This window comes from Gouania willdenowi, chromosome 5 (genome assembly GCF_900634775.1).
Source record: "Gouania willdenowi chromosome 5, fGouWil2.1, whole genome shotgun sequence".
Taxonomy (NCBI): Eukaryota; Metazoa; Chordata; class Actinopteri; order Blenniiformes; family Gobiesocidae; genus Gouania; species Gouania willdenowi.
In genome coordinates, this window is record NC_041048.1 from 36,742,881 (window position 1) to 36,758,094 (window position 15,214).

At 39.8% G+C, this 15,214-nt stretch overlaps 1 protein-coding gene across 3 annotated transcripts in view; it reads left to right on the forward strand.

Annotated features, from left to right (window-relative positions):
* Positions 1 to 15,214, forward strand: part of fgd5a (FYVE, RhoGEF and PH domain containing 5a) — a 69,608-nt gene that overhangs the window by 32,624 nt on the left and 21,770 nt on the right. For all 3 annotated transcript variants that reach the window (XM_028445831.1, XM_028445832.1, XM_028445833.1), the window contains exons 7-8: positions 1,199 to 1,355; positions 14,744 to 14,834. In XM_028445831.1, the coding sequence (XP_028301632.1) occupies positions 1,199 to 1,355; positions 14,744 to 14,834 (248 nt within the window). The remainder of the gene's footprint in view (positions 1 to 1,198; positions 1,356 to 14,743; positions 14,835 to 15,214) is intronic.

Sequence of the window (15,214 nt, forward strand, 5' to 3'; positions counted from 1 at the left end):
CAACTTGTGGCCAAGTTATAGGAATTTTTTTTGTTTTTTTTTTTTTGGCTGATCTTCATCATCCTGAGAGCCTTGAGGTCTTTCTTTTTCTGGCTTCCAGAGTCTTTTTCTGAGGAGTTCTTGACCTCTAATATGACCTTATGCAAAGGTTAAGGTCACACATTGAAAGGAAATGTTGTTCAATGGTACCAGTCTGAGCACTGTGTTTCAATTTCTGGCCCAGTTATAGGGAAAAAAAGTTTTTTGTTTTGTTTTGGCTGAGCTTTGTCATGAGATCTCACATTGTTGACGTGACCTTGACCTTGACATTTTGGCTCCAAAAAAGGTAAACTGAACACCCTTGACATTGTCCCTATGAGATGACATACTGTAAGTGTCATTAGTGCTGCATTAATAGCCCAGGAGGAGTTCAACGACAAAGGAGTTGCGGCAGAAAAATAATAAGAACTCCTACGATAACAATGTAGTTTTATTGTATTTTTTTTGCCAATTTTCAAACACATTGATATGAATAATACCTCTGTTTCTCTCTGTAACCCTTGATAAATGCTGCATCTTGTTAGGTTTTCAATGACAATAATAATCTAGACCAGGCATGGGCAACTGCCATTGGTCTAATTTTGTGCAGTCTACAAAGTAATTGCACATAATGACCCCAGAAACTCACAAAATGACACAAAAAGCAGCACAAAATATACTATATAACTTTATATATAACAAAAAAAGGACAATTAAAAAAACACAAAACAACTCCAAAAAAACACAGGATGACAAAAAATTAAATAACAGAAAAATATACAAAACTACTACCAAAATGACTCCATAAAACACACAAAATGATTCTCAACTCACAAAACAATAAAAAAATGCTAACATAAATACGTAAAATTACTCCAATAACACACACAAAACAACAAAAATATATACAAAAATGATAGAAAAACATACAAACCATATTTGTCCTTTCCTGTATTAATACTCAGACTGGTCATTATTCTAAACACTAACATGATGATGTGGCCCTCGAAACATACAATCACATTTTTGTGGCCCCTGCTGTGATAAAAGTTGCCAGTTGTTCTCTTATCTAAACAAACCAAGTTCAAACTTGTACATTTTCTATTAAATGTCTCAAACAGATTGAGAACTGACTGAGTGCTCGTAGTGAAAGTAAAGCAGCTCATTTCCTTCTGTAAAGGGAGGAGAACCAGAAGGTGGTGGACGTGATCTTGTGTCGCCGGGACGACTTTCGAGTGTTTGACGCCTACATCTCTGAGTACGATCGCAGCATGTTTTTACTGGAGGAGAGCTGCAGGAACAGCCCAGCCTTCGCAAGAATCGTCAAGAAATTTGAGGTAAAACACTGAACATTCTAAAGAAAAGGAATGTTTGAACATTTGTTGTGTGTGTACCAGTAAGTGTTTTCTGGGTGTTGTTCAATCGACCTGCTGGAGATGTATTTAACAAACTTGCCTGAGGTTATGAGATTTACTCACAGATAACAGCATATAAAGCTCTGTCTGTCAACTTGTCTTTTTGGGCTGAACCTTTCCACAGAGGTTACTCAGAGAAATAGTGAGAACATTTTGAATTTTGGAGTCTTATTTAAATTTCACAAAAGAGTTGCCTTTCTGATCCTGTAGTCGGGGAGCCAAAGTCTGAAAAGCTCAATAAATTGGATTGAACCTGACATGATCTGCCATACTTTTTATCAGTGTTTTTTCTGTTAACTTTGACCCTAAAGACCAATAATTGGAAGGTCTGTTTGGATGGAAATATTGCGAACAAAATTTGTGGCCATTTTAGGGTATGCACCCTGTGTTTATATCATTTATATCATTTAAATTAAAAACAACACGCAATCCTAACTGTATTCTATACTTTCATTTTCTCAAATATAAATCTGTTTGAAATAAAATCCACTATAAAAACATTTTAGCTGGCACAACTTGTCACTAATGCTGGCTGCTCTGAGTTTTTTAAATATACGGATACGATGCAAAAAAGGGTTGAGAATCACTGCCCTAAATGCAATAGGAATATCTGTACTAGTCTTGGTTATGAAACAAAACGTGTTTATTGCCATTAAACAAAAATAGGTTTACATTTCAGTCAGGATCACTTTAGTCAAATAGCTTTATTTAGCATGCGTTTCAGATTTGGCTGTAAGGTTCTGTTCTGGGACCTCTCTGCCCTTTCCAGCAGCTGCGTGGAAAACCCAAAGCGAAGGGAGGTCCCCCTCACTCTTCCATGAGCTACATGGAGAGGTATAAGCAGAGAGAGCGGTCAGGAGGACCCCCTTGAACAGAATCTCAGACGTTAGATGCCAACAGAAGACACTGTTCAATTAGTCAGAAGAGGAGGAGCTGGGGTGGGGGTGGGTTGCGAGGCGTTTGCGGATGAAGCGTGCGGAAGTAGGCGTGTTGATGTGGTTGAAATGCAGCATTGAGACTAACTCTAACCAATGGGAAGCATTGAACAAGATCAGCTGGATGATTAACTGATTAGCAGATGGATGCTTGTCAGTTGTTAACAGCTACTGACAGATGAAAGTTTACTTCTGTGCCTGCCTCAACTAATGCGATGCTCAATTTAAAAAAAAAAAAAGATAATTGTTGAAGTCCTTTTTTGCACAATTTTATAGCCATTGAAACATCCATCGCACTTTAATAGTGATACAACAGTGTGTCATATTTAGTTTTTATTATCATTTCACGGACCCCTAAATTACAGCTCAAGGACCACTGGGGATCCCCGGACCCCAGTTTGAGAACAATAGGTCCAGGAGACAGGATTAAATCTGTAGATTCCTTTTTTAAAAACCCAATTGTGACTGAATTATTAGAGCAGGTTGTTGGCTAAACACAAGTGTAGTGATGCTGAAAGTGAGCCAACGTGTCCTCGGGCTAGAAACCAGGCTGGAGAAATGATTGCCTCTGAATATCATCGGAAACCAGAACAAACATACTGTAAAGGAAGTGCTCCACTTAAACTTTAAAGCAGAAATACATTTGTGTTATGAGTTTGTCACACCACAGAAACATGTCATTGACCACTGAGACAAATTTGAAAGATGAAAAAAATTGTTAAATATATACTGTAAAATTAGGTCTCAAAATCATGGAAAAACAAGCATTTCTCTCTGCTCTGCTGAAGAGCATTTAGCTGGGGGCGTGTCAGTTAGAGTCGCTGGAACCACGCCCCCGCGTGGGAAGGGCGCCGCCTCCGTTTATTAACCCTAACCCTATGTGAGAGAGCAGTGTGAAAAAAACTTAGGAAAAATCCCAAAATGGATCGGGTCAAACAAGGTGACAGCGGAAAGGTCTTCCCCACCCAAGTCTGAATATGTGCATTCTTCCCGGGTAGAGTCAAAACTGTGCCCGCTAGAGGCAAAAAACAGAATTGCGGTGAAAAAAAAAATGTGGCATCAGTGGACACGTTTTATTCCCCTGAGTCCAACCGAATATGTGGTTTGTTTTTGGCTGGAGGCCGCGGAAGTTTGGTGTGCTTCAGCAGCAGGGTCGGGTTTATGCTAATGATACATAGCGCAGCCCTGATTTCTGACCCTCCCATTAAATCCTGAACACAGACATTTGAAACACAGTATGTGAAGCCTACAGTAGCTCTACAATTGAATTAGAAATGATTGAATGGCTTTGTACATGTTTTAAGGAATAAAAATATAAACTATTTATGGTCAGAATTTGCTTACACTGTCTTTAAGGTTGTTAGAATTATTGCACATTGAAAACCAACACAAAGCTTTTAAGCTGCAGTATTTTATTGTGTTTTAAGCGCTGCTCGTTCTCTCCTCATGGTTGAAATGTAGGTTTTCTGCTTTCTCCCCCACACTATCCTTTACTGGTTCCATACTGAAAGTTGATTTGCTGTGAGGCTGACACAACGCTTCCAGGCGTCTCTAATCTGATAAGGAAAGTGAACGGACAAGCCACCAACTGTCCCCTCTCATGAATATTCAGGAGCAGCTGAACCTCACAGGAAAACCTCTTTTCATCACATTTAGATTTTGAAAGAAGGACCAAAGGTGAAAAATTAGGACTCATTGTTTTATTATGGGTAATTAAGTTATCTTTTATATCAGACATGGGCATCTGGCGGCCCGGGAGGCCACATGTGGCCCTCTGTCTGATTTTGTGCACCCCCCAAAGTAAATGGACGAAATAACTTAAATAACGCACAAATTGACAAAAATATACATAAAAAAACACAAAAATATTCAAAGAGATAACAGAAATGCACACAATAGGATAACAAAAATGCACAAAATGGCTCTGAGGCGACACCAGGCCAGCTCAGAGACATAGTCCCTCCAGCGTGTCCTGGACCTTCCACGAGGCCTCTTCCCAATAGGACATGCCTGGAGGCATCAGGAGGCATCCGAAACAGATGCCCGAGCCACCTCAGCTGGCAAATTTCGACGTGAAGGAGCAGCGACTCTACTCCGAGCTCCTCCCGGGTGACTGAGCTTCTCACCCTATCTCGAAGGGTGCGCCCAGTCACCCTGCGAAGGAAACTCATTTCGGCCGCCTGTATTTGCGATCTTGTCCTTTCGGTCATTACCCAAATCTCATGACCATAGGTGAGGGTAGGAACATAGATCGATCGGTAATTGAGAGCTTTCCCCCCGACTCAGCTCCCTCTTCACCACAGCAGTTCGATACAGCGACCGCATCACTGCTGACGCCGCACCGATCGTCTATCGATCTCACTCTCCATCCGTCCCTCACTCGTGAACAAGACCCCGAGATACTTGAACTCCTTCACTTGAGGCAAGGACTCTCCACCGACCCAGAGAGGGGAAGCCACCTTTTCCCGGTGGAGAACCATGGCCTCAGATTTGGAAGGTCTGATCCTTATCCCGGCCGCTTCACACTCGGCTGCAAACCGCCCCAGTGCACGCTGAAGGTCCTGATTTGATGAAGCCAACAGTCAAAAATACACAAAAATGAAGAAAAAAAAGTAATCTCAGAAAAATACACAAAAGGTAAAGATAAATATGCACAAATGAGAAAAAAATCACAAAAAACACAAAAATATTCAACAACAAAAACACACAAAATTATTAAATATGCAGGAAAACTTTGTTTTTTCCTGTATTATTGCTCAGATTGGTCATTATTCTAAACGCTGACATGAATGTTGATCATTAGATATTTTGATGGACCTGCTGTGATAAAAGTTTCCCATTCCTGTTTTATACTAAACAATCTGTACAGAAATATCAACCTTTTGCCCCTTTGACCTTGATAAGTGCAGTTATGGGTTTGTAATGCTTTAGCTGGATAAATGTCTAATTTCTTATGTAGTAAACCAGTGATAAGTATGATAAGTTCATATAAAATGTGTAAAGATGTACATTTTTCACCTTACATGTCAGCTTTGGTGTTGATGTGGGGGTTGTGATTTATGTCACACCTTCAGCTCTACACCCATAAGTGTATTCAATAATGTTGTTTTCAGCTGATGACAGATTGGCTACACCTGTCGCTACGTGCACACCCTGCACGCACTATTTACATCCCCCAACATTACATACGCACATATGACCTGGGAGTGCTAGCCTTTTACCAGGCATTGTGTGTGTGTGTGTGTGTGTGTGTGTGTGTGTGTGTGTGTGTGTGTGTGTGTGTGTGTGTGTGTGTGTGTGTGTGTGTGTGTGCGTGCGTGCGTGCGTGCGTGCGTGCGTGCGTGCGTGCGTGTGTGTGTGTGTTCGTGTGTGTGAGTGATGAATGCTGCACTGCTTTAAAGCACTGCTTTGGGAATTGCATGGTGAGTGTGACCCTGCTATAATGAGAGAATAAAAAGCCTGCAAGAGCAAAAAATACACTCTTATAGTTGAAAGTACACACGACCACAGTGTGCTCATTCATCTGTTGGTTATGTGACACTTGGTGAGCCGTTATCCACTGTATAGTACAAACATACTAACGTACTACACACTCAATGAGTATATACTGTCTACTATATACTATTAGTATGATTAGGATGATGAGCGTTCCCACTGAAGTATACTTCCAAGTTTCCCAAGATGCATTTGGAACCTACAATGACAAAAACATGTGTCAAACTCAAGGCCCAGGGGCCAAATCCGGCCCTTTAGAGCAGTGGTTCTCACTGGCACGCCTTGGGATGTGGGATAAAACTCGCACTGGGCTTAACTTTAGACACGTTGATCCCTGCTTTAGGTATTACCTCTCACTCTTTCCCTCTGTCCACAGCCACCACCATTATAGCTAAGCTTCACACTTGTCACCAGACTGGCTTGATTACACAACATAATAAGCACAATATGTTCTACTACAATGTCACATCTCACTCTCACTGTAAAATAATCTATTCTTCCCCACCCTTTCTATTTCCTGCCTTGAGTCTCTCCTCCCTGCTCCCTTCCCACTCCCCCTCCCCTCCACCTAGGTGTAACACTGCTCTCCCTTTTTATATCCTCCCTGTAATAAAATATTTCTTACCCTTCCTTAGGGAGGGCTGGTGATGGTCACAATTAAGCAACAAAATAAATTAATTTATTTCATTGCAATTACAAAACATGCATTGCTGTCTCATAATGATTGCACTTGTTATAGTGTTGACCTTTGACAGCATGTGCAGACAAGGGAAAAAAAAGAAAAAGAAAAGGGGATGTTTGATTTTTAGCTTGAAGTTGATCCCAGGACGATTTTACGTTCTGCTCGCAATGCATCATGGGGCGTTTGAGTATGACTAGTGTGCCCACCGTGCATACTTAAAACATTTCCCCATATAGTATACATCCAGGTATTTCATCAGACTTAGTATGAGTAGTACGCTAGCATACTATAAAGACATTTTAAAAACAGCCATAGATCTCTATTGTGTGTTCCTGCGTTATTTCGCTTTCTCAGTCTTCATTGCGTTCCTCTTTTTATCCGTCCTCTCTTTCTGTCCCAGCTTGTTGTTTACGTGCTTCTTATTGCCAGGAGCCAAAGTCCAGCAGTATAAGTGGTAGTAATTTCATTGTGGATGTGGTGCTGACAGTGATGAAGTGGCCCCAAACCCTGATCAGATCAGCGCTCGGCCCTTACAGGATTAGAGGCTCCTCTCAGCAGCCACTTGCCTGTTTACCACTGGCCAACACCAGAGCACGTATGTGCGTGTGTGTGTGTGGTTTTTGTGTGTCGTTCCCCTGTGTATCTGTATCTGATTGCTTTTGTTTCAACAAAGGATACATCCACACCGAGAGCATGTTTTCAAGAGTCTGTTTCCAAAGCTCTTAAGGTTAGATTTATTGTCTTAAAGGGATCCTCCACTGTTTTTACAAATGTGGACTAAAACCTTTGAAATGTCCTTATTAAATGTCCTTTACAGTTTTAGAGCCTGTATTCCACCATCTTGAAATCATGTGATTGATGATGTCACACTGCCTGTACACATCCCATTGTTTTCTATTGGAGTGAAGCATTCAGCCTGTTTTTCAGATCATTTAGAAACTTTTTTTGGTCAAAATGCCAACTTGTGCTGCTTTAGGTTGCTCTAAATAATCAGGAAAAGTTAAAGATCTGTGACACAAGGGGCGACAGTTCTAACTCTGTGGTTTCGTAGTAGACAATGACCACGGTTACATAATGTTTTTTCATTCAGAAGTAGTTATTCCGAATTAAATTATTCCGAAATTAAAGTGTTATGCTTCGTGTTTACATAGTAATTCTGAATTGAGGTTTACATGGAAATTCAATTCCGCTTTAGGTCTGGGGGTTGGGAAGGGTTCTGATTGGACAGGGGGCGAACGTGACGTATCACGTCTATAGGGACAAAACACACAACAAACCTTTTCTTTTCAGCTACAACATAGAAGCAGCAGCTCGACTATAACATGCTGTTTCACTTTTGTCGGTTTAGGAAGAAAAGGGAGTCAGACAACCATACTTTGGCCAATCACAGGAGCAGTTTATGCGACAGCTGCTCTCCCTCCATTTACAGGATGTTGAGCGAAACTTTAGGATGATCCGCACGTCATTAGTGAAGCTCTGTGGGTCTGGTGCAAGGCTTCATGTTCCCGATGAAGCCTGTTCTGTTTGCTGATGTCTCTGTGTGTAATATGTCCGTGAACGTCCGTGTGTTTATGCTCCCAACCATCCGCTCTTTTCATTATATCCATGTTTATTAAATAAATAGTCTTGGCTCGAGTGCGGGCGGCCATCTTTGATTATGTCGTCACCAGCACATCATTGCTACAGGACGAGCATGCTCAGAACAACTGGAATTAACTTAAAGCGGAATTAAGCGTTTACAAGTTTTAGGAATTATTTAATTTTGAGTTAAAATCAGAATAAACCAGCCAACTAATTTGGATTTAAAGGTATTGTGGACGATGTTATTTCGGCTTCAACTTCTGGGTGGATCATCTTAACTATTGGTCCTCCTAATTGTCAATCATTCTTACGATATGTTTACGTAAGGCTGTCGTGCGTGCTCGTGCCCGGTGCGCATCAAGTCCTTTGAAAATTTATTTTCACTTACCGATGGCAAGCTTACCTTCTTTTGGAAGGTACAAGCTTACCTTCTTTTGGAAGGTTAGCTTGTATGAGCCTGCCGACTCCAACTTGTAAACAGAGCTGTGCACGAGGAAAACTGGGCTCATGCACGCTCTCGCACACGTAGGCCTATGTTGCGCATGTGCAGAGGGCGTTTCTTTTCTCAACTTCGGGAAAATCATCCTGTATACCTTTACAGTGGTCCCTTGCTCTATCGCGGTTCACCTTTCGCGGCCTCAATGTTTTGTGGATTTTTTCTACAGTACAATTTTGGATGCATTTTTTTTTACAGTGTATGAATGCGCATTGTGTTCTCCATCCTGATTGGCTAATGCTGCGTTCACCCGCCAGCGACACATCCAACTCGGTGAGTTTCACTGCCTGCTGAAGCAAGGAGCTGTGCTCCTTTTTCTCCTCTCATAAACATAAACCACCAGTGCAAAAAGTCGGTGTGATAAAGTGGCTAATGCTATCCTAGCTCAGTGCTACAGAGATAACTTTTACCTGCTACTACCACCTCCTCGCTGATTCTCCTCCATGCCAAATCCTTCCAAGTCCAGTCCTGGTTATAAAGGCCGTGTCAGACAGCTCCAGGTGGTCACACACAGCTTTTACCCCATGATTGAATGGGTGAACAGACCGGTGTCCATGTGGACAGCCTGACGTTATCGTCAACAAAGACTCTGATATCGTTCGGCATCAATGTCTGAATGCTAGCAGTGTGACTCTGAAGTGCTGTATGTTTGAAAAAGGTTTATGTTTTAAAATCTACAAAGGTTTGAACTTTGAGAGTGTTTAAACAAGAGAGAAATGTTAATTCCTGTCTGAAAATAGTTAATAAAGTGTGTGGTGAGGGGTTTTACAGCCTTAAAAATTTATAATAATTGTAAAAAATAAAGCTGACTACTTTGCGGATTTCGCCTATTGCGGGTTATTTTTAGAACGTAACCCCCGCGATAAACGAGAGACCACTATATTACTATTTTCATTTGGTGCTGAGAAGGTCAGGTTAAAGAGGATTTAACTTTTTTTCTGAATTAGCTCATTCATTGCCAGCCATTTTCAGAGCAGCCAACCCCATATTGCAAGGCGTTTTACATGATTTTCACTGATTTTCAAAGACCCACAGAATATATTGTACTATGACAATCTGAAATCTGACCAAGATTAGACTCTCTAGTTTCATCAAAAAAATACTTTTGTTTCTAGCCTATTTTGTTCTTCCGGAATCCGCAGTTGAATAGCGGCAGTAAAATAATGTGTTTTGTTAGACATAGTCAAAGTAAAAGGATATAGGCCACATTTGTAAAAAAGAAATCCCTTTAATTAAGGATCCCTTTAATTGTGTGTAATTCCTATTTGGTCCTGGAGGAGATCAGGAGGCTTCTACAGCAGGTGGACGTAGAGCGATGCAGGGAGAGAGCGATAGAGTATGTTCATTGTAAAGGCAGCTGGGCAATGAGGCAGACAGAAGCTAATTAGAGAAGCAGCCTCCTTTACAACACCCCAATTAGATCACTTACACACGTGCGCGTCAGTGTGTGTGTGTGTGTGTGCGTGTGTGTGTGCGTGTGTGCGTGTGTGTGTGTGTGTGTGTGTGTGTGTGTGTGTGTGTGTGCGTGTGCGTGTGTGTGTGCGTGTGTGTGTGTGTGTGCGTGTGTGTGTGCAGGTGGCGAGTCAGCTGGATGTGACAGTCTGAAAGATGTGTTTGTTTCTTTGTGTGCACGTCCACATCTGCTCAGGGCATCACACACACACACACACACACGCACGCACGCACACTTCCCCCTCCTCTATGCGATGCATCCAAACAAACCACACAGTAATTAGCATCTCTGGAAAACCACTTCCTCCTGAACAAGTGTCAATTGGATGACAATTCACAAGCGTCACTTGAGGGTGGTGGATGTTATTCAAATAAAGCCGCTTTAATAACGGTGATTATTGCACAAAATGAATCATGAGCAGAGGAATAAATGTGAAAGTAGAAGCTTACAGTATATTTGTATCTGAAATCAATGGAAATGAATCCAAACTGTGAGACAGGGAAGGAACATATTAAAGCAGCAGCCAATGAAAAGAGACCTCTGTGTCATGTTTAACTCCTGCTCTCAGATTGTGATCATGGAGACATAAGGTTGTGTGTTTAAGGCAGTGTTTTTCAACCTTGGGGTCGCCAGCCCATGTGGGGTCACATGGAAATAAAATTGGGTCGCCTGAAATAATGCAATTTGAAAAAAATATTTAAATTGAAGATTCTACATTAAAAGAAAATGTTATTTTAAAACATTATAATAATTTTGTTTTACATTTTTTAAATGTTTAAATTGTTATTTATTTGTTTATTTTTATTTAGCACAATTAAAAAAAAAACAATTCTTAATATCACAGAAATAGATATACAAAGCAGGAAGTGGCAAAAAGCTGACAGAGCTTAAATATTATTATTTTTTTCATATGAAAACAACACACAATCTCAAACAACTGTATTCTGCACAATTAATTTAATTCTAATCGTGATCATGATTTTGGTTGCCATGATTAATTAAACCTGATTGTCGGCAGTATTTACATTTACAATACAGGCTTTGCACTCGATAATAGTGTATTCATTCAGTACATTTCAAATTCTTGAGTTGATTTTTTTAAATTATTATTCATATTATAATTCTTATTTAAAGCTTAATTTTGCACTCAAAACTCTACACATGTTTGTTTAAAAGTAGTGTCATGAAACATTTTTTTTAAAGTTTGTTTTTATGTGCAATTTATAAACAAACAAAAACACTTACAAGTGGAACAAAATTTAAAAAAAATGAAAATAAAAAATTAACAAAAAAACAGTCATTTTCTCCAGATACACTTTTTAAGTTTATGGTTGAAATTGTCATTATGTCCTGACAGAAATTAAAATCTTATGTGCTCTGAAAAAGGAATGAAGAAAATCCATCAACTGTAGCAGCTGTAAATCTGTAATAGCTTCAATGTTTTTTGTTTTTTTTTTAACCAATCACGTCTCCATGTCTCCCTGCTCATTCTCGACCCCTCGCATGCACAAGCTCACACTGAAAGCGTGTCACCACTGACAGAGTTAAAACAGAGTTTTTGGTCTACTTCTGCAGCAGCTGTGCGCATGCATGTGAGTGACACAGAGCACAGAGGGGAGGGGCGAGGGGGGTAAAGGCGGAGCCATCGGGGTGGCTACATTCAAGCTAGCTTTTGAAAATCACCTACCATCCCTTTAACAAAGGGTAGCATCAAAACAGTTTTTTACCAAATATGATAAATAATTGTGATAACAATTGTGATTACAATATTGATCAAAATAATTGATCAATATTGTCATATGAGTATCATTTTGGCCATAATCGTGCAGCCCTACTTTGTGTGCACTGATTCTGGCTAGTCTGTATTTGTTAAACAAATATGTTCAAAAAAAACAAATTTTAGAGAAAAAAAATCTCTGGGGTCGCCAGAAATTTGTGAATGTTGGGAACCACTGGTTGTATAGAAACCTTTCCTTTTACACACACACACACACACACACACACACACACACACACACACACACACACACACACACACACACACACACCCCTGTTATCTCACCAACAGCTCAAGGTCTGTGTGTTTGAATCCAAAGTGTGAAAACGGATGCAACACATGACATGTGAGAATGTGTCCATGATGGGGTGGCAAGCTCTGCGTGTGTGTGCGTGTATGTGTGCAGTCTAAATGCGATCAGGATGCAGTTTTACCACAGGGTGCTATCTGTGACTTTTTAATGAAGGATCGCACTTCATTGAGCTAATAACGTACAATGTGAGAACTGTTCTGACTGTGTGCGCGTGTGTGTGTGTGCTCGTGCCCGTGTTAATGCTCATGCACACAGACCCCCATTGCTCTTCCACCACCCAGAGAATAAATAGCTGTCAGAGACAATTAGATCCTGATTGATTTTCTGAAGCTCTCTTTGATTGTCTCTTTTTTTTCCTTCTTTTTTCTGCCTTTCACCTTAGCAGGAGAATGTGGTTTGCTCAGCTTTTTGTGAGGTTGAAAGACACCTGAAGGTCATCCTGTTTGAGACGCTCCCTTTGGTGTACGTTGACCTTGACTTGCAACATTAGGCCATCAAAACTGGGAACCTCAGTAGAAAACCTGTTATTCTTGTCCCGATCTGAAATGATAAATTATTGTCTTGTTTTACGTAAATAATCCCCTGCTTGTTGTGCTATTAGTTCAACAGACCATTAATCACTACTATTAAAACTACACATTTAACTCTCCTATTATCCTTGGGGTCAGTTTGACCCCATTCTGTGTTTATTATTCAAAAAATAAAATTTGACCTTTTTTCTTTTGCTTCATATTTCATGATTTTTCCTAGTTTGATGGGTACAATTGATTAAGCATAAAATCATCATGATGATGTTTTTTCAATGACCTGAACACGTATAGAAGGTTTTCGACTATGACACGTTCTGGGCAGTGACCCGGATGCACTGCCATATTGGCGGCAAGTAAACACTGCAATAGATAAATGTTCAAAACCGCAGAAAAGCTCCTTAAAATGTGTTATAGATGCAAAGACATACAGGAAAAGTCTTGGTCCACAGGAAAGAGCACAATCATTGAAAATGTCACGGTTTATTGGTGGTGGAGATCCATGCGAGTCAGCTTCCTCGTCCTGCATCACTGACGACCCGGAGAGTCTTCTGTCTATTGCGTATCCTGATATCGTCAACTACTGGTTTTAACCCTAACCCAATCTGGGTCATCCTTTTGATAAAGTTCAGACCTTTTGCCTGGAATACAATGAGAAACACAGCACATTTTAGCTCTACATATTAACAACTGTGTTGCTTCTGTAGCAGGCTATTAAATGTAATTATATTAAGTCAATAATGCCACATGCAGTAGTTTGATATGAATTATATTATCATAATCACACTAGAAAATTAGTTAAGAGCCGCTGCTATCAACAATTATCTCACTTACCTGACAAGAAATGGACCGAACAAATTCGGATGTTTTCCAGTTTTTTGTGTCATAGATCCTGGTTTAACGTCGCTAGCCACAAGCGCCTCCTTTCCTCTGATAACTTTTGACATTGTTCTCCCTGATTTGTTATAATTTTTGGAAGTCTATAGAATTCCAAATGTTTTTTACGGTCTGACCAATAAACACGGCAATAATTCACCATTTCCGTTTGTTCGACGTTCGGGATCTACTTTGTTTACCTATTGAGTTCTTCCAATATGGGGACTTCCGGTTTGATGATGCTTCGTGAAAACCCTCTATTGCACGCATTGGTGTTCCTCTGGGGTCAATTTGACCCCAAGCTGTTTTAGTTGTGTAAAGCATGTCTGTCTGTGTGTGACCCTTACATCCCACACCTGCAGGTGCAGAGTTGATTCTTTTGAGTTGATACAAACTTATTTTAACAGTTAATGCCTCTTTTTATTGCTGTCTTTTTTTTTTAACAGCAAATGCTTGTTTTTAGTCCTGTCTTTTAATATATGTTGTGTTGTATTGTTTTAATCTTGTAGCACTTTGAGATTTAGTATCAAATGTAAAGTGCATTACAAATAAAATGTATTATTATTATTATTATTATTATTATTATTATTATTATTATTATTATTATTATTATTGTTATACATGACAGGGAACAGCTCTTTCACAGTGAAAGTGACATGGAGGAGGATGCCTAAAGACAGAGGACTTTATCGTGAATAACCCCAAATATGTTTCATTAAAAATATGTAAATAAATATCTATCAATATGGTTCATTCTGTGAGAGTCATGAATGTGCGCACCAAATTAGAAAAGATTTGGATGAAAGATTTTCATGATGCACTAACTCTAAAACTGAAAGTTTGGCCTGATGGTAGCGCTGCAGAAAAGGTAATATCATCATTACAACTAATAGGGTTTATGCTCTTGTGATTATTAATGTTGTCAGTAAATTTGAGAAAATATGGATGAAAACTTTCAAGATATTTTGATTCTAATTAAAAGTTTGTCCCGATGGTGGCGCTAGAGAACAGGCCAAGGTTTCATTATCAAGGGGTTATTTATGTATTCAACAAAAAAACCCAAAAGCTTGGTCAACAATTTTCTGAAAATCATTTTCTGGAGGCAAATATCCCTGGGGTCAGATTGACCCCAAGGGTAAAATGTAAAATCTAACATGTATGTTTTCTGTGTGTAGAGTGCAGCACCGGAGGAAAATGAAGTCCCATTGAAACACCAGCTGCTGCAGGTTATCGTGAGAGTACTTCAGTATCGAATGCTCCTCACAGGTAACACAAAACACACACACACAGATGCACACACTAATCACCTTAATCCTGGAAGTGCAACTGTAAATATCTACTGGACACATCTTTCTGCGTGAGAAAACAGGTAGTAAATATGAGCGTTTCATCCAATTAATATTTTTTTTAATTAAATAATTTTTTGGGGGGCAAATTAAACTCTGCCCTGTTGTGACAGGCACTCATCAAATAGTTTTTAATTAGCATTTTCATTTTTGATTTACATATAAACTGTACAAATGCATTGTGTTCTTTTTTAACTACACAGGGCATTTCACTTATCATCGGAAAGTAGCAACCCCATGAATGAGGTGGATAGAGCATGTACTGAGATAAACTAATATATGCTCACTATTAGATATCAG